A 19461-nucleotide genomic window follows, 5' to 3' on the forward strand; every position below is an offset into this window, starting at 1 on the left:
GGAAAGAGCTGAGCATTAGATTTAAAACTAAACCCTGGGTGTAACAGTTCCGTTTTCAAATCAGATACAGGTGCCAGTTATTGTGACACCTTGTACTCCTTTGTCCAGTGCTCTTCTGACTCCAGATAGCAAACTTTGTCTAAGATATTTCATAAGAATGAAACTAAAGCACCAGAAGTGATAGTTTAAGCAGCTGCTGAGCTGTCAAGATCTTCAGAAGATCATTTAGCTGCTTTGACCAGGGTAAGAGTTACCACAGGCTGCAGCCTTGACATGCAAAAATAATCCATCTTCCATTAGTAAAGAATCTAAAAACAAGTGCATGTTTCTTTGTCTAATTCTGGAAATAGGTTAGGAACTAGGCATGCAGTTATGTCATGTTAGGCAGTTTTACATTGGGAAAAGAAAGGAAACTTGCATCCCTATTTAGGGAGAAGGTCGCAGCACAAATCATCAGTGCCTAGAGATGCTGCACAAGTGTGAAGCAAGAAACTAGACTTGAAATTTTGCTGCTCACAAAATTATTTAATAGGTAACAAGTGGTGGTTTAGTCAGGTAAGCTACAGTTGGAAATAAGCACCATGCAAGGATATATTTAATCAGGCATAGGTGGTCTTTCCTTAAGACCAGTCTATGTGCAGAAGATGGAAAATATTTTCTTTCTTTAGTACTATATTACAAAAATCCTAAGACTTAGCAGGTACTGTTTCCTTTCTGCCCCTTTAATCTCTAGCTAGGCACTGTGCACTAGTCCTGTGAACTCATACCTGCTGTAGAAGAGAGAGATCCAATATAAAATTTTAGCACACAACTCTAACCCCGAGAGCTCTCTGGCCTACAGGATCACATCCAAGATACAAACATCATGCAAAGCCTATCTACAGACCCCACTTTCCTATGTATTAATTCATCTGAGAGGACCAACAGGCTGGACACAAGGCAGCTGTCAGTCTTAGGACAACTGGAATGTATATGAATGCTATTACTATGGCCAAGTGGCCTACAAAGGGAGCTAGAAACCTGGATTTTTCTGCCCTGGATTGTAGAGCATTCACCCTTTTCCAGGTGTGCTGAACTTTGCATTTAGACTAGCCCAAGAGTAATCACAGTTTAGCTAAGGCTAAGGTCTGTGTAGCTTAGGCTGTCTAGGTAAGAGAAAACCAACTTGCCCTTTGAAACAACAGAAACACCTGTCAGTAAGTTGCATCAAGAATTTGCAGAGTTTGTCTCCTAAACATAAATGAACAGAGTGACTCTGATAAAACAAAGGTGCTCAGGAACTTATCACAAGTTTGTACTGCAGCCCTTCTTTAGGGCAAAACGTTTGCTTGTCTTCGCTGTGCATGGCATGGAGTTACAGCTTGTTATGGAGCCAAGTGCAGGAGGTACAGTCCAGCTTTGGACAACCAACATGAGGGGAAAGAAGATGCTGCAGGAGTGAGTTTCCTGTTGGTTTCCCAGCATACATCGTTCGAGAGGAAGCCTTTGTAGCATGAAGGGTTGCTGAAATGGCTCTCACTGTATCTGAGAGATTGCGAGTTCTGTCAGTAGCATCAGCACTCCAGAGAGATATTGGCTGTGTAGCATCTGCAAGAAAAAAAAAAAGGCATGATAAAAAAACTTGCCATTGCCAGATTTCCACACCCTCAAAGGCTTGGAAGCCAACTACCAAGTGCTCCCTGTGCTTAGTCAGCTGCTCTGTTGCTGTTTGCAAGGTATCCCACGATCACCCTATTTTCCCTGAATATATATATATATATGTGATTAGAACTCTATCCCCACTATGAAAAGCCATGCCTGAATTTACACAACACCCATTCCACAAGAGCACCCTTCTACAGAAAGCCTGAGATATCTTGTGTTTACCTACCTGCAACATAAAAAGTTGTTTCAGCCACTGTTAAGCTACTACAGTTACAGGCAATGTAACACTAACATTCAGTGGTTTGCAGTTGCCCTACCGAAGTCCCACCATAGCCAGGCTAAATTCGAGCAACTGCATTTACACAAACTGTTCTTTAACTCAGAAGAAATTATTGCCAAGGATTTATTCTCAATGGTTTGAAGGATATTATGTGGATATCTATAGGAAGACCAGCATCTTTATGAAAAGGGTTACATGTGAAGGAGTCTTCTGCCTGTGTCTTAATAACTACAATATTAGAAAGCTAGTGAACTTTTTTTTAAAGGTTTTGGATTAAATTTGGTATCTTTTTATGTCCAAAAAAAGTTTTTTATAGCCAAAGAAACTTTCCTGTTTATACCACAGCTAACACACCTATTTCTGGTCCAAGACTAGTAGCTTCTGCTGCAACACAGTAGTAAAATACTGTCCTGACAGCTGTCCCAACTTCAGAACTAAGTATGACTAGTAAAAGCTTAAGAGCTTAGCAACTTCTTGTAGGAAACCACGCAAAAGAAACGTGAAGCCTTCGGGTACAGCTATTTTATTTGGCCAGCATTGGGACAACCTGCTACTTAAAGCCTCACCTTAACAATCCCATCACAGTGTGCCGAGGCAATCGCTGTAGAAACCTTCACCAGTTTTGTGGCTGACAGGTGGATCTTAAAGTGCCTGTGGAAGTGGGAGTAAAGGCAGTCCATGAAGACATCCACTTCTTCCTGAGTGATCTCTCCTGGAGTTTTTTGGATGGTGTCCCACAGGGCTTTAGCATCCTCTGGGTGGATGGCATATGAAATATCCAGAGGCTGGGGCAGGCGGGGGACAGAGAAGACGAGTTCCACGGCAGAGGTAGCTTTGTCCACTTTGCACCCAGTCCACATGGCCACCATCCAGGTGAGGCTGAAGGGGCTGATGGCCAGACGGCGGAAGATGCAGTCAAAAGTCTTCTGGAACCAGTTTCCAACAACAGACATGTAGCTCTCCGCCCCGTTCGCCAGGAACAGAGGTAAACAAGTGAAGTCCTCTGGCATGTTCTCGGAAAGGTCATCTCCATACACGCAGCAGAAACAGCCCGACCACAGGATCTTGTCTTCTGAGTTTTTGGGGGAAGCTCGTGACCTCGAAGAAAGCTGGGATGGGGAGAAGAAGCATTTGAATGCTACAGAGCAAGTATGACTTTTTTTTTTAGCAAAAAACAGTTTTACAGTTTCAAGTGTTTGGTAGAGATTTTTTTCTCAGGACCTCGCATGCAACACTGTTTTCTGTAAAACACATACAGTTATTCAGTCTGTCCATCACATCCCTGAAAGTTGAGTGCAGTTATGTTGAAAACAGTGGAAAAAGCACTTTTAACTTCCTTAGGAACAGTGCTGCGATCTGAGTTTATGATGCTTAATTCCAAAGAGGCAATCCATGGTGCATCCTACAACCACTGCCACAATGAACTTGACATTTCAGTAGCACATATGACTTGGGGCAAAGCATTTCAGAAACATTAATTAGACTCGAGCTGTGGCCAGGAGGGATTATATCAGCTTTATCCAGGAAACTAAATAACCCGAGTTCTGGCAGTAAATTGACTGCTGAACTAAAACATAAGACAAAGATTGCTCTGTATAGTCTTGCTCTGATCCTGTTGAGGAGTTGAACTTAAAGCTGCAATGAACTGTATGCATTGCTTAGGAGATCAAAGAACCACAGGACCAATTGGGTTGGAAAAGACCTCTGAGATCACTGAGTCCAACCTGTGTCTGAACACCACCTTGTCAACTAGACCATGTCCAGTCTTTCCTTAAACACCTCCAGGGACAGTGACTCCACCACTGTCCTGGGCAGCCCGTTCCAATGTCTAATCCCCCTTTATGTGAAGAAATTCCTCCTAGTGTCCAACCCTGGTGCAGCTTAAGACTGTGATGCTCTGTTCCATTTAAAAAATAGACGGGACTCAGTTTCATTCAGTCTCGGTGGATGCTACAGTAGTTACTCCATACACCTAGGAGTTAAGTTTTCCGGTGGTTTCTTTTTTTTTTTTTTTTAAGAGGGCGTTTCATGACGGTAAAAACAACTCGTGACAGGCAAACCTCGATCACCAAAGCCGCCAGGCGGGCTCCTTACCTGCACGAGGACGGCAGGCTGGTCCTGTTCGCTGCCCTGGAGCTCGGGAAGGTTGGACAGAGCCACTTTGATGTCCAGCTCGACGCCCACCTCCACCGCCAGCCCCTTCTGCCTCTCGGCGGCGATGAAGGCGCCGAGCAGCCGCGCGTAGTCCCTGAGGCGGCCGCGGCAGAAGCGGTACAGGGGGGTCACGCTGTACAGCGTCCAGGCTTTGCGCAGGAGGAGCGCTGTTCTCTGCGGATCCCCGCTTTCCTAGGGCAGGAGAAAAAAGGCGATACCGTTAAAATGTGCTTCGCGAGCGGGGCAGCGCGGCTGAGGGCACAAGGGAGGGGAAGCGGGGGAGATGGGGAGGTGCCGCCGCCGCTTCCCCCGCCTGGCGGCCCGGCCGTACCTGTGAGAGCGGCGCCGGCAGGATGAGGCGGCCGCTGGGGCTGTTGCCGAGGCGGCCGTAGGCCCGTCCGAAGGGCAGGCCCCGGGAGAGGCGCCCGAGGCTGGGCAGGGTCCGTGCCGCCCCGTCCTCCGCGGACTCCACCGCCATGGCCGCCATGGCCGCCGCCGCCGTTCGAACCCGCCTCCCGTCAGCCCCCGCGCGCGCGGGGCGCGCCCCCGCCGCCATCTTTGGGAAGGGCAGGAGGGAGGGAAGGAGGAGGCGGCGGCTCTGGGGTGGTTTCCGCTCCCGTGTCCTTATTTTAAACCTCCCGCAGGCCTTTGGTGGTGTTCCCGTGTTTCTGGCTCAGGTGCAGCCGCGGGATGGTCCTTCCCCGGCTGCTGGCGCGGGCGCTGCACCGGGCGGCCGCTGTCTCTGCCCCCGCGGCACCAGGTGAGGAAGGGGCGCTTCTCTCATCCCGGAGGTTTGGGGTGTCCTTTTCTCCCCTCGGGGAGTTTGAGTGTGCTTTTTCTCCCCGGAACACAGGTCAGGGTAGTCCACACACTCCTTTAATATCACACTTCCGATAAGTTACTTTGCCTGTATCGCTTTAGTAAGTGTCTTCTCTAAATCGTGTTTCTGTTTGAGTTTTGGCGTCGCAACGTGAATGGCGATTCCAAGTACATCAAGACCAATTAGTCTAGTTTTTTTTCTGAGCTTTTACTTTGTTTTTTTGACCCCCTATCCTCTGCAGCACACAGTTTGTAAACAGCAGGGGCGGCCGAATGCCTGAGGTAATAGCTGCAAAACAAACCCTCCTTTACTCTTAATTGTAAAGGCTGTGACGAAGGCAGCAAGATTGGCTCATGTAATTATTTATATATGTCTGGGTAATGGCATCCTTCGACTTCTTGCAAGCAGGAACTCTCGTGCATTCTGTAAACAGTGTGCTTGGTTTTATGCCTTAAGCCGTGATTACAGGCACACTGGGGTCTGTGCAAGGCCTTCTGTAATCCTGGTTCAGGGCTCTTCCCAATAATTGCAGGCAGGAAACTTCAATTTACACGGGCACGGTGGGTGTCTGGTTCATGCATGTTTCAGTCTTGGCTTGTTGAGCCCCCTTGGTGCTGTGTGTCTTCTCTTCATCAGGAGCTGCAGTGGCAGCACAAGGGGAAGTGGCTTTGAACTCAAGGAGGGCAGGTTTAGATTAGGTAGTAGGAAAAAATTCCTCCCTGTGAGGGTGGGGAGGCCCTGGCACAGGTTGCCCAGAGAAGCTGTGGCTGCCCCATCCCTGGAAGTGTTCAAGGCCAGGTTGGATGGGGCTCTGAGCAACCTGGGCTAGTGGAAGGTGTCCCACTAGACAGGGGATTGGAACTAAATAATCTTTAACAGTAACCAAACAATTCTGTTATTCTAGATTTGAATGTGGAATTGTCAGCTTATCCCAGGACTGATCTATCTGTGGCTTTTCCTTGTCTCGTGCCTGAACTTTACAGGGCAACAGTTTGCAGCAAGGCTGTGTTCAGATTTCTGTGTGAAAGTTTGACTGAGAAACAGAAATAATGCCATTTAAAATATGTTTGGACTAGCCTCACTTAATATTTATGTCATGGTATCTTATTGTAGATATACATGAAGTAATTTCTCAGTATATGTCTGAATTGTTTTGGGAGGGGAAGCTGTCTAACTGTTCTGTCTCACTCGTCTGCAAAAGCCATGAGAGCTTTTATTCTTTTTATTCAAGACTTCAACAGTTTTGTCGTTCGGACCAACACGTGTGGAGAGCTGCGTTCAGCTCACGTGGGACAGAAGGTGACCCTGTATGGATGGATTCAGTATCAAAGGTAAATGCAAACCACAGTGAAAATGGAGATGATTATTTGTCCAGCATATGCTCTAGGGCTGGATTCACACCCTGCTTTTTATGCTTCAAGTTATCTTTTCATGTCCTGCAGTGCTCCCTTTTGAAGTGATTAAGCCAGTTGAGAAAAAAGTCAGATCAGTATTTCAATTTTCAGAGTTAGATACAAATATTAATTTATCCTCACTGCAACATTGTAAAGCAGTAAAGAATTATTGTTGTTGTACAGGAGAGAAATGAAGAAATAGCTTATTTATAGCAATTCTTACAGCAGTGAGCAAATAACTTCCCTGTGAGGGTGGGGAGGCCCTGGCACAGGTTGCCCAGAGCAGCTGTGGCTGCCCCATTCCTGGAAGTGTCCAAGGCCAGGCTGGATGGGGCTCTGAGCAACCTGGGCTAGTGGGAGATCTCCCTGCCCATGGCAGGGGGTTGAAATGAGATGAACTTTAAGGTCCTTTCCAACCCAAACCATTCCATGATTCTACAACTTCTTTTATATAGATTCCTTAAATTTCAAGCAAATTATGATGTTTGTCTTTTTAACCCCAGCATCTAATGAAGCATATTTAAAGAATGCAAGATCTGCTTAAAAAAGAAGTATTAAGAAAAGGTAGTAAACAGAGGATGGAATGTGAATTCCAATAGTTTGCTGTAGGTGGTGTGATATAATCTCTCCTAATGGAGTTGAACATTTTATAAATGTCAGGTGAAAAATGTGGACAGTGTTCATGGCTGTGTGCTTGTGCCATGGAGATAGATCCTGTGGCTTGGATGAAGTTAATTTGTCTGAAGTTGCCTTTTTGCATTTCACAGCCCAGAGAGGCTGGTTTTTATCCAGCATTGTCCTCCAGTGATGGTCTGCATGGATTTTTTTTTTTTATTTTTATTTTAGGAGGTCCCGAGCATCTCATCTTTGAACAATTGTAGATGGGGATCCAGGAAACAGAATTAGGATTATTGCAATGTGATTGTTGTGATCTTGTTTTTAAGGACAGCCAGAGCATTTTCCATTTGACAGTTTTTTTGTAAAGTACAATGGCAGGTATCTCTGCTGCAGCTAAAGAGATCAAGATTTATGATTCTGGGTTTAGCAGTGTGGAACTTTTTATGGGACCTTCTTGCCTTATGATTGGATTTTTTTATTTTTTTTTAAATCCATGTGACCTTTAGCTTTATTGCTGATTTAATTGTGTTTAGCTGAATGATGTTTCCCAGCAGGAAAATGCACGTGTCCGGAATCCCTGCTCAATGTGGATTAACGTTCAAGTTAAAATCCTGCCTCTCCTGGTTATTTGCACATTGTTTGTGGCCAGTCACAACCTGAAACAATTTGTTCAAGTTGGGTTCAGGTGTGAGAAAAGTGTCTGTACATTGAGTAGCTGGAAGTGCTTTGAGATGAGTCACAAGGTTCAGAAAGCAGCCCGTTGCCATGTGCTTTAAAAAGTAGAAACTACTACAATTGTGAAAAAACTGGTTTTCCTTTTGTGTTTTTCATGGATCAGACAAGGCCTGTTTCTGGTTTTGAGGGATTTCCAGGGCCTGACCCAGATCATCATTCCACAGGATGAGGTAAGTGCTACCACAATGTGAGTCTGTGTTTTTGTTTTCCCTTTGATAGCTTGGGTCCAGCAGACACAGAGAGCAGAACCAAGTGCTTGGTCAGCCCCAGACTCACAGGGAGATTTAAGTGCAACACAAACATTAGTGCTGTTTCCCCTGGCTTGAGAGTGATTTTAGATTCAAATGGGCTGTCAAGAAATGAGGTGCATTTGCCCTGTCCTTTGAATTTCTGTGAGACTTTGACATCTCCTTGCAGGCACATTCCCACGTGAAGAAGCTCCTGTCTAATGCCCCAGTGGAGTCTGTGGTGAGAGTGACTGGAATCGTGTCCCCTCGGCCCCCGGGGCAGGAGAATCCGGTGAGGATGGTGGGGTCTCTCAGGGGTTTTATTCCTTGTGGAAAAGAACACTGGATGTGTTCTTTTATGGTTGTGTTTGTGTCGTAGCATTGCTGTGGGTTCTGGATGTGTGACAGCCTATCCTCAGATAATGTGAGGTGAAATAACTGCTATGATATGTAACTTAGGAGAACCTCAAAGCACATTGCAGGCACCCACAAATTAAACTGCATCCCAGCTCTTTGCAAGGATAATGGCTGGCTTTTCTAGGCTTTCAAAGTGTGAGTGAGAACTTTCTTAAAAATAAATAATAACATTGCAAGTTCCACAGTGTGTGATGACCTGTTTCTTACCCAGAATAGATTTTGCTGTTCTCATTCAACCTCAACAGAGGCTGATTAATTTTTTAATGTTCTTATTCCTCAGCTCTCATTTTAATCAGCTGTTGGTTAATCTGTCAGGATTGTACATATCACCATGGTCTAAAAAGAGAATCTAGATTTATGATCATAAAACTTTTTGCTCTGACCACTTGTAGATGTCCATGAAGCATCCAGGCTTCAAGCAATGCCTTTATTTCTTTTATTCATGTATCATTTTGTTGGAAGGTTGTATGTACTTTCTCCTGGTAAATAGCAAGAGTTCTGCAGGATCAAATGAACTTTGCTGTGCCTCAGTGCTACGTGAGGGAAGCTGCCTGCTCTCCCTTGGGATCAAAGAAAGAGAAGACTAGTTCTGAGAACTGGTGTTCAGAACTGGAAGTTCTGAGAAGTTCCTCACAATTTGCCTTTTTTGACTTGTATTAAGGGCTGCTGCTAATGTACACTGAAACACACATTGTGGGGTTCTTCTGAGGTTAATGGTACTGATTGGTTGTGTTTTGTTCAAATGTGTGTGCCCTAGAAAGGGCTGAGCCTGACTTCCCTCTGCTCAGCATGTCCTTTGAGGAGAAGGCACAGGAAGTGTTTCTTGGAGAGACCAGTATGCTCCTGGGAAAGAACCTGCCATCTTTGGTGAGGTGACTTGTGTTTTTTCTGAACAGAAGGGAAACCTAGGAGAAATCTGTCCTTGAGAGAAGCTCTCTGAGTTATATACTGTGTTAGAAGGCAGGGAAGATAATGACATGGTTTCTTTTTTCCCTCTGACCATCTGTGAAATACCTTTGTCCAATTGTTTTGAGGTTTAATTTTTTTCTTGCCTTTTTTGCTCCAGAAAATGCCAACAGGGGATATTGAGGTGAAAGCAGAGACTGCAGAGATCCTGAACTTCTGCAAGAAGCTGCCTTTTGAAATCAAGGATTTTATCAAGGTGTCTGCTCTTTTTTTCTTTTTTTTTTTTTTTTTTCCCCCAAAGTGGTGGCTTTTCAATAAATTGGGAATTTGCCTGTTTCAATGGCAAAACATCTGAGAGCTCAGTCTGGTTCTTCCAGCTTCGCTTTGGGAAAATGATGATATTTAAAATAGAGATGCTCCTTTTTTCCTGTGAGGATGTATTTCTAAAAGCAAAGCAGAAAACAAGGCTTCAATGATTCCAGATTTCAAAATGTCAGTGTAAGAACTGATAGTAAAGGGAAGAGTGAAAGAATGGGGCTATGCTGGCTTTTTCTTTGAGTTCGAAACAAAAGAGGCAGCTCTTATCATGGCAAATGTCTGGGGTTTTTTGAATTATGGAATCAGAAAAGTGTTTGGGTTGGAAGGGATATTAAAGATCATCACCTGCCATGGGCAGGGACACCTACCACTAGTCCAGGTTGCTCAGAGCCCCATCCAACCTGGCCTTGAACGCTTCCAGGGATGGGGCAGCCACAGCTTCTCTGGGCAGTTTGTTTTCTTTTTTTTTTACAGTGATTGTTGTGCACGAAAACACTCTGTGGTGGACGCTTGTGTAGGTTGCGGGTAGTGGTTGCTTTGTGGCAATTGAGCAGCATTCCTTTTTAGCTTCTCCCTTTTTTCCTGTGCCTTTAGGAGCAGCTGCATGGGACATGCAGTTTGAGTCTTGTCTCTGAATCCCAGTTCTGTCTCCTCCCCAGAAGTCGGAGGCCTTACGGATGCAGTATCGCTACCTGGACTTGCGCAGCCTCCAGCTGCAGCACAACCTGCGGCTGAGGTCACGGGTGGTGATGAGGATGAGGGAGTATCTGTGCAACCTCCACGGTGAGACGTGTACTTGAACAACAGCGTGCAGCAAAGAACATTTTTAACTCTCCTTTCTGCTGTTTCCTGTTGCCGGGAGAAATCCCAGCCAGCTACTCCAAACTGGTCCCACTTAGTAAGGACATGTCTGCTTGTGCTGGGGTCTTTAGAGGGTTGTTGCCAGGCCTGAAGAACAATGTTGAAGTCTCTTGGTATGCTGCAAGCCAGTTGTTTCAAATTAGCTGATGCCAGTGAGAAGTGGTCCTTTGCAAGTAGTTTCCCTCTTTTGGTCACCAGGTTGAGGCATGTCAGAGGGATAGATCTGTTTTAGGGCTTTTGCTTATTTTAAACACAGACACCTTTTTGGAAAAGCAATGCCTATTTCAGAATGGATAGAGAATGAACAATTTTTCAGCCTGTTTGGAGTCCTCTGTCATCAACAGTTCTGGCAGGACATCAGGGTAGCTCAGAGCCTTTAAATCTGTCATTACAGGAATTATTCTTAGAAGCAGCAGCCTGTAGATTTTGGAGAGGCTCCATGGTGTGCTAGATGACCTATTTGGCTGACTGACCCTACTCTAGTTTACTCTGTCATATTAGTTCTTCCTGGTCTCAGCATATTCCATGTCTGAAGCATGTGTTTGTTCCCCAGGGTTCGTGGATGTAGAAACTCCAACGCTCTTTAAAAGAACCCCAGGGGTATGTATGTGATGCTTTTTGGCCTCCTGCAGCTGCACAGGCAGTTCATGGTGGAATTGTTGTCAGTTGCCACTCAGCCTTCATTGCTGTTCCCTCACTAAATAACAGCTCTTTTAACTTCTGATATGATCCGTGGATCCTTTTAAAAGTAAAGGAATAGAAAGGGGAGAGGTGAAAACTTGTGTCTTAGTTTTGAACCTTCAGATGAGTAAAGCTTCTGTCTTGTAGAGCGTGTGTTGGATGCAAGTCTGTCCTGGGATTATAAAACCAAAAAACTTCCTTAAAGCACTGTCTTCCCAGCATTTATCTCTTAACCAGTAGGTTACTGCAGTTGTCATACTCAAGTAAATTTAATTTCTGAATTTATGTTCCTTTCTTTCACTTCAAAAATAGTCACAGAGAAGAAAGCTGTAGCTGAGGAATTGTTGATGCAGTGAATGTGGAGTTCTTGCATTTAAACCCCTATCTTAGATGGGGTATTATCCATTAGTCTCTCAGACCAGGAGGTGGAGAATTCTCCTTTGGGATACTTTGGACCAAGTTGGTTAACAGATTTTAAGTGTAATGTACAAACAGCCACTTCCTCACAGGTGGGATTTCATAATGGGGAAGTAGGTCCTTTCCCCTTGCACTTCCAGTCTGTGCTCTGTCAAGAACTGGGACCACTTACTTGTTGAACTCTGTCAATTTTCTTTCTGATGCTTAGGGAGCCAAAGAATTCCTTGTGCCCTCAAGGGAACCAGGCAAGTTCTACTCCCTGCCACAGAGTCCTCAGCAGTTCAAGCAGCTCCTCATGGTTGGAGGCCTGGACAGGTAAGAGTTTCTTGGATTCCTGTTCTGTGCATGTCCTGTCCAGGGTTGGCTTGCTTTGATCTGTGAAGTTTCAGGTACTTCCCCCAAAAAACTTACTGCCAAGGGTTTTGTGTTTTGAAGAGGAGTACTTGACACTTTCCAGCTAGGCCAGGCTTTTTGCCCTTCCAGTCAGAGGAAATGTATCCTGTTGGAAGGCTGAAATCTTCACTGCTGCTTTAATAGCAAACCTGATCTGAAGCACAGCCTGCCTCAAGGGTGGAAAATGCAGTGCGTGAAAAAAGCCTCTCCAAGAGTAACCTACAGAACTAATTGAGAAAAGACTGGGCTGCTGAGCATAACTGAAACAGGGAAAGCATGTTCTCAGGGTGCTCAAGTACCAAGTTTTTAACTGGGCTTGCTTCTCCAAATAAAATTGAAGAAGAGCAAGACAGTTCTTCACACAGTGAACTGCAGGCCAGGTCTTGTCTGTGAATTTTGCATGGCTGTTAGTAGAGAGGGAGGTGAAAAAGAGTTGAGTATAGTGCTGTTGAGGACCAGCTTGCCTGGCAGCCTCCACATGCCTCTGGAAGATATGGTTGGAGATGGATACAGCTGCTGATGCAGTTGCTTCCACTCAAAATGTCATGCTTTTCAAGGGATGAGAACAAAGATCGTCTGCTGCAAAGGGAACAGAACACTCTCTCTGTTCTTTTTTTTTTCTTTTTTCCCCCATTCTCTTTTTTTATGATCAATTCTATAGCCACAATATTGACTGTGGCTGTAATTTGGGGTACTTTAAATTGTTATCTAAGTAACAGTGCTGTTGCAGGTACTTCCAGGTTGCTCGCTGCTACCGAGATGAGGGTTCACGGCCTGACAGGCAGCCTGAATTCACACAGGTAACCAGCTCGTGCTGCTGCCTCAACCCAAATGGCTTTTTTAGCTGTTTCCCCCTCTGAAGGCTTGGTTTGTGCTAGTCTGGTGCTGCTTGGGGGGGTACAGAGTTGTTTGGTGCGTGTTTCACAGACACAGCCCTTTGTGCTTGATGATGCAATCTCCTTCTGTCCTGCTGGGTCAGGCATCCCATTCCTCAGCCTTGAGATCCCAGGCAGAGTTAGCCTGGTTCATTCAAGGCTGCTTCTTATGTCTTTTTTGTCATTACCTCACTGGGCTCTCTGAGGGGGTGGTTTCCTGAGTCATCAGGCTGTAGGGAGATCATAATCACATCCCCAGCCTAATGCAATTGTGCTGTGATGTCATGTCATGTATTGCTTCTTGTTTTGCCACCTTTGTGCTCAGGAACTTCTACAAGTTGCAGTGTGAAAGCAAAACCTATAGCTAATGTTGAATTCCCCCTCTTGTTCCCTGTTTTAAGATAGATATAGAGATGTCATTTGTGGATCAGGCTGGGATCCAGAGACTGATAGAGGGCCTCCTGCAATATTCCTGGCCTGAGGAAAGAGGCTCCATTACAACTCCTTTCCCTTCCATGACATATGAGGAGGCACTGGCTGAGTATGGGACTGATAAACCAGACACTCGCTTTGGTATGAAGGTGAGGGTTTGCCCACTGGAAACTTGCAGCTTTTCCTTTTTGTTAGCATTTTAATAACCTTTAGATCATATATACATGATTGGCTGGAGTTCTGAGTGCTGTAATTTACCCATCAGACCCCTTTGTACAGGTAATCATCTCTTGGAGAAGAGTGAGTTTGATTAGTTGGCTGTAGAAAACATATGTTCAAATAAAATTTTATTTTAAAGATAATGTGTTGTCAGGAAGCAATGCATCTTGAGTGTTTTAGGAGCAAAAGCTCCTAAAAGGGAAGAGTGTGGAAGGTGTTAAGACACAGGTACAGGACTTTTGCTTCATGTTCCTACTACTGAGGCTTTTTCCCATCTGTCCTTTCTCAGATAGTGGATATCAGTGATTTTTTACGACTGTCAGACATTCAGTTTGTGCAGAATGCACTCAGTTCCCCACGTGGCACCATCAGAGCCATTTGTATCCCTCAGGGAGTGGTAAGTGATGCTTTGACATTCCTGCTTATGGTTTATGTGAAATAAATAGAATGCCAATCTGAATTTCTTTGTTAGTATGGAAGTGTTCCTTGCTGTTTCTGGTGTCCTTCAGGGAACTTGGGATTGGTTGTAATCAATGTCAGGTTGCACTGAGTGGTGTTAGAATGGAGATGATCAGGTGATGGGAAGACTATATTATCCTTAGGAAGGGGAAGAAGAGAATGGAGCTGCAAGATCCTTTGAGGATAGGGAATCCTCTTGGGGTTTCACCTTGCTTTTTTTCAGCCTTTTGATGTGCATCTCAGTAATATATTGTGCCTTGTGGCAAGAGATTGAAACAGAGCTGGGTATGGCACAGCTCTGGGCTAGGCAGAGAAAGGTCAGGGGGTTAGAAGTCCTTCTCATGTTTGTGGGCATAATTCATGTCTTATTTTGAGAATGTCACGGACCAAATCCAAGGCTGACAATAGATGTAGAAGATTGTTTGACACAGCCAGATATTTTGGCAGGGAAGCAGATTTAATTCTGGCTGTGGGCATCTTTGTAGATTGAACAGTATGGAAAAAATAAATCCACTAAATAATGAGTTTTATTTTGGGAATAGGACTTCCTGGTTTCTCTTGGGACTCCCTTCGTTTTAACACAAAGTGCAAGTTAGTGGCTTCCCACTAGAGGGCACTGAGGTGTGTGTTTGAGCAACACAAAAGTGGAATCCTGAGCATTTCTGAACACTAAAGTAGATGAAAAAAATTAAGATCTGGATTCAGGTCCTCATTTACTGTGTTTCGTTGCATGTGAGAGTCAGCCCAGTTGGTTTCTCTCTGTTCCTCCAAATTGAGCTCTGCCTTCCCCATCCAACAGTGTGGTGGTGTAACCTGCTTTCTGCAGGCTGGAGGCAGTTAGTTGGTGTGATCTGACCCTGCTGACCAGGTACATTTCTCTGTACACCTAGAGGAATCTCTTCCTGAAAGGAGCCCTTGGAGAAGATGCCCAGCTACAGCCCAGTGCTGTGGGCCCTGTCCCGTTCCACAGCCCTCATAAGAACTTGTACTAGAAGAAAAAGAATTTGAGAAGTTTGGAAACTTAGTAATTTGAATCCTAGTCAAGCTTTCCATGGATTTTGCTGATCTTTACTGTCCTCTCTTGTTCTTTCCCCAGAGGTATCTTAAAAATAAAGACTTGGAGTCATTAAAGGAGTCTGCAAAATCCCAGTTTAACCAGGTGAGACAGAAATGCTGCTGAGTTATTGGAATGGGTGAATGACAAAGGGTGTTTAAGGGCAGAGGAAGGTAGAAGAGCAGTTTTTCATAGCTGAGAGTCAGTGCCTGACCATGTGATGCTTCAAGGCAAGAGAGGGCAGCACTGCACTGAACATAACTCTTATCGTTCTTCAGGAAATCATGGAAATTATCCGCAGGCCTGATGGAAGCTTGAAGTCCCTGCTTACCAAGTTTCTTGGTGAGAAGCAGCAGCTGGAGCTTATCCAAGCACTGAACATGCAGGTGGATGATGTGGTGCTGCTGGCAGCTGGTGAACACAAGCAAGTGGTAGGAGGCATTTCTTGGCTGGCTGTGTGAGTTGAGTGTTGCTGATGATGATGTTATCTGACCTTAGTCTGATTCTTCTTATTATTTAAATAGGTCATCGTCTAATTTTCTGTTTCTCTGGAGCAGAAGCTATAGCAACAGCAAATAAAGCATGAAATGTACCTATTATTTTTATTGCCCCCAGTCAGATTCTGGGAGGGCATTGTAACTGAAATGAAGGCTGAAATAGAAAAAAAAAACCACTCTGCAACAAATCAGTGCCTCCTTTTCCTTCACCTTAACTTCATTTTTAAAGCATCAAGCAGATTGGAAAACAAGGTCAACTAGGTAATTTTGTCTCCCATAAGTGAATGACTTATTAGCAGCACTAGTGGGAGATTCTGTCCCTACCCTTCTCCATATTCTTGCCAGCAGATTTTGCCTTCCAGACATTGGTTTATTACAAGGTATTGTGCTCTGCTTGATAGCCAGAATTTTGTTGTACACTCTGTCTCTGTGCCTTCATTTCTCTGTCTGCAATGTGTAGAACTTAATGTGCTCCTCCAGTTAATCCACATGTGGAGCTTGAGGTTATTCTAAAAAAGTTCTGTGAAGAGGGAAGAGTTGGAAGAAAATGGATTTTCAGGCTCCTCACTTGTTTCTTGTCAAACCCTGGAGCTGCTGCTGCCTTGGCAGGAAAGGGATATATTTCAGGATACAAGGCAGAAATGTTTAAGGCAGCAATGCATTACAGTTGATGCTGCCTTTATGAAACATTCTCTTTGCCTGGTCGGTGTTTGAGTGACTTCCCTGATGGTAAAGCTGCCCTGTCTCATGCTCTGCCTTCTCTGTTGCAGTGCTCTGCGTTAGGAAGCCTGCGGTTGTTGAGTGCCAGCCTCCTCGAGGCAGCTGGGCTGGCACTCCGTGATCCTACGGCTTTTCACTTTCTGTGGGTGGTGGATTTCCCCCTTTTCCTCCCAAAGGCCGAGAATCCCACTGAACTGGAATCTGCTCATCACCCCTTCACTGCCCCACATCCTTCAGATGCCAGCCTCCTCCATTCTGATCCCACAAAGGTAACTCGCTTCATGCCTGCCGTGCTGGCTCTTTTACAGCAACTCATGTGGCAAGTGGCAGCTGGTTTTAGTATAAAAAGAGATGTTGTTTCATGGAATTGACTGCACAAGGAAGACATAGATCTGTTGGAATGAGTCCAGAGGGGGCCACTTGGATGATCAAAGGGTTGGAGCACCTCTGCTATGAGGACAGGTTGAAGGAGCTGGGGTTGTTCTGCACGGAGAAGAGAAAGCTCCAGGGAGACATTAAAGCCTCTTCCAGTGCCTAAATGAACTACAAGAGTGCTGGAGATGGATGTTTTGTAAGGGTAAGCAGTGATAGGACAAGGGGAAATGGCTTTAAGTTGAAAGAGGGTAGATTTAAATTGGATATTAGGAAGAAATTCTTCCCTGTGAGGGTGGTGAGGCCCTGGCACAGGTTGCCCAGAGAAGCTGTGGCTGTTCCGTCCCTGGAAGTGTTCAAGGCCAGGTTGGGTGGGGCTTGGAGCAACCTGGTCTGGTGGAATGTATCCTCTGCCTGTGGCAGGGGGTTGGAACAAGATCATCATTAAAGTCCCTTCCAACCCAAGACATTCTGTGATCTTGTACTTGTCTGTTTGGAAGAGATGGCTTTCCCATTGCTCTGAGTGGCAGTATCCATGTGTGCCCCTGACAAAAGGAGCTTATAGGAAGCAGTTGTCTAAGGTGAGAAGTCTTTATATTCTGACCCATCCAGTTTGCTTCAGGTTTTGATCAATCCCTACAAAAGGATTTGGGCTGTTTCCACGTCTGTCAGAGGCAATCCACGCCTCCAGCAGGACTGGTACCTGAACTGCAGCATAACCCCGAGAGACCAGCCTTGTAGTGTTTCATGGCTTCATTCCCAGAGTGTTTGCCATTGTTGTGCAGGTTGTTGTTGGATGCAGCTGTGCCCCAGCCTCGCTGAGGTGCCTGTTCATTCCTCTCTGCAGGTCCGTAGCCAGCACTACGACCTCGTGCTGAATGGCAATGAGGTTGGAGGTGGCTCCATCAGAATTCACAGTGCAGAACAACAGCGTTTTGTGCTGGAGGAAGTGCTGAAGGTAACACCTACAGATGTCTCTAATGTTCTCTTGGAGATTTAAAGGACTAATTAGTTTAAATGTTAATTTAGTATTCTGAAAGCAACACTCATGTGCTTCTCAGATAAAGAAACATAACTCCCAGCCCTGAGCAATGGATGACTTAATTATATCTCTTCATCTTGTGTTGCTAATAGGAAGAGCATTGCTTGTCCAGTGACACTTGGGTAATTTTGCAGGAGGATTCCGAGGTGCTTTCCCATCTGCTTGAGGCTTTGGAATCAGGGGCTCCCCCTCATGGAGGAATTGCTTTAGGTAAGTAGCTCTCCAGATGCAGGTGTGTTGTGCCCTTTTTTTAGCATACTAGACCCCAGGAACAAGCTTGTTAGGAAAAGCCTTGTCTCCTCCTGATGGAGGTGGCTGTTCAGGTGTTGATTTTGGCACATCTGTCTGGTAACCTGGGCTTACACAGTGCTTCCATCTCTGCAGCAGCTTTGGGGAAGGAAACAGGTCTAGTCACCAAGATTAGGTCATCTTTGTTCTTATTCCTGTGCAACCAGAGCGGGATCCCTGTACTTCATGCCTGGAGGCCTGGGACAGCAGGGTACTTTGTGTTTCACAGCCTTACCCTCTGCTTCAGTCTCACTCCCCTTCTCCCTTACCTGTTTTGCTCACTAGTTCAGATAACGTCAGGATCTTTTTTTCCTAGAACGCTGCAAGTTTGAGGTTTAATAAAAGAGGGGAAAAACCCCCAACCAACAACACCCTCCCCACACATGCCAAAACAAACAAAAATGCCTACCAAAAACAAAGGTGGCATTTTAACCTGTGGTCTCTCAGTGTGACTTCCCTCCACCCAGACACCCAGAGGCTCTTGTTCTTTTTGAATTCCTCCTGGTTGCTGTAATCCTTCCGAACTGGTTGACCAAGAGCTCTGAGCGGTCAGGCAGAGCCCTGACAGTGTCCTGCCGCTTAGCTGCCCCAATTTTGTTATGCTGTGTTTGCAAAGACAGTGTCTCTGTCGTTGCAGAACTTTGTGTAATATTGAAAGGCTTTATTTTGGTCGGCATTTCTGCTCTCGAGGCAAGTCTGTTTCTCTGCTACCGGTTGAGAGTAATTTTTTTTTTCCCCTTATTTGCTTCACTCTTTTTCTTCAAGCTCAGTAATATTACCTACTCAATCTTTCTGATTTTTCTGACTCAGAGGAAGTAATGTAGAGCCATAACTCAAGTGGTTCACTAATTTGTCATCTTCTTCTAGGACTCGACAGGCTGATCTCTCTCATCGTTGACGCTCCAAGTATCCGAGATGTCATTGCATTTCCAAAATCCTTCAGGGGACGAGACCTGATGGCCAATGCTCCAGACTATGTCACTCCAGAAGAACTAGAGCCATATCACATCCAGGTTTCCTGGCCTCTTGAAGAAAAAGAGGCAAAGAAAAACTAACTTAAAACCAGTGATGTAAACTGCTCTGTGTAACCAGAGGTGGTTACAGCCTCTAAATGGATTCAGTTCAGAAAATGTCACCCTACTGTTGTGTCAGGGTGGGGGACAGTCCAACCCCACTGTACTGTGGCAGTTTCAGGATTGAATGGGGAGTGGATACGAGGACTCCCTGATAGGAATTCAGCTTTGGGTGGTAATTGGAAGGAGAAGTAGAAAAGCAAAAGAAAAGAATATAATTTTAGAATAGGACATTGAGACTGTTTGGTTTAGGGTGTCATTAGAGGGAAGATGGAATCTGATTTTTTTCCAATCCCCACTTTTAACATGTCCCTTGTCAAGTATTTCTCCTCCCATCTGGAGGAGATAGCTTCCCTGGCAGGACAGTTTGTGTTCCTGATAATCATTGAATCATGTCAGCTGAGGACTGTGACAATAAAGCTGTGCTGGGCCAAGAGCTCTGAACACTGCACAGCAAAACTTCAGTGCAATCAGCAACTTGTCTCATATTGGAGGGTACAAGATCATGCAGAACTTTGCCATGGGGAGTTCATGTTCAGCTGTGTTCTCCCTTCAAAGGAGAGGG

The 19461-nt window shown here is 45.2% G+C and overlaps 2 protein-coding genes across 3 annotated transcripts; one reads left to right on the forward strand and one right to left on the reverse strand.

The window, feature by feature from the left end:
* Window positions 1–504: 504 nt before the first annotated feature.
* Window positions 505–4595, reverse strand: CENPL (centromere protein L). The gene is made up of 4 exons (XM_032695781.1): window positions 4410–4595; window positions 4019–4270; window positions 2491–3033; window positions 505–1587 (listed from the first exon to the last, which is right to left on the reverse strand). Exons 1-4 carry the CDS (start codon window positions 4563–4565, stop codon window positions 1516–1518), a joined length of 1023 nt encoding a protein of 340 aa, XP_032551672.1. The 5' UTR covers window positions 4566–4595; the 3' UTR covers window positions 505–1515.
* A 50-nt stretch (window positions 4596–4645) lies between these two features.
* Window positions 4646–19106, forward strand: DARS2 (aspartyl-tRNA synthetase 2, mitochondrial). Of its 2 annotated transcripts, XM_032695771.1 has the most exons (17): window positions 4649–4838; window positions 6130–6229; window positions 7749–7815; window positions 8063–8164; window positions 9356–9451; window positions 10173–10296; window positions 10928–10974; window positions 11681–11787; window positions 12596–12665; window positions 13142–13321; window positions 13681–13788; window positions 14947–15009; window positions 15183–15335; window positions 16172–16390; window positions 17341–17451; window positions 17670–17745; window positions 18691–19106. In XM_032695771.1, exons 1-17 carry the CDS (start codon window positions 4769–4771, stop codon window positions 18876–18878), a joined length of 1881 nt encoding a protein of 626 aa, XP_032551662.1. In that variant the 5' UTR covers window positions 4649–4768; the 3' UTR covers window positions 18879–19106. The 2 variants fall into 2 exon arrangements, with proteins under 2 accessions (XP_032551663.1, XP_032551662.1); XM_032695772.1 differs by lacking the exons at window positions 17341–17451; window positions 17670–17745; window positions 18691–19106 and having other exon boundaries at window positions 4646–4838; window positions 15183–15361; window positions 16172–16302.
* Window positions 19107–19461: the final 355 nt, after the last annotated feature.

Source organism: Chiroxiphia lanceolata, chromosome 9 (assembly GCF_009829145.1).
Source record: "Chiroxiphia lanceolata isolate bChiLan1 chromosome 9, bChiLan1.pri, whole genome shotgun sequence".
Lineage (NCBI taxonomy): Eukaryota > Metazoa > Chordata > Aves > Passeriformes > Pipridae > Chiroxiphia > Chiroxiphia lanceolata.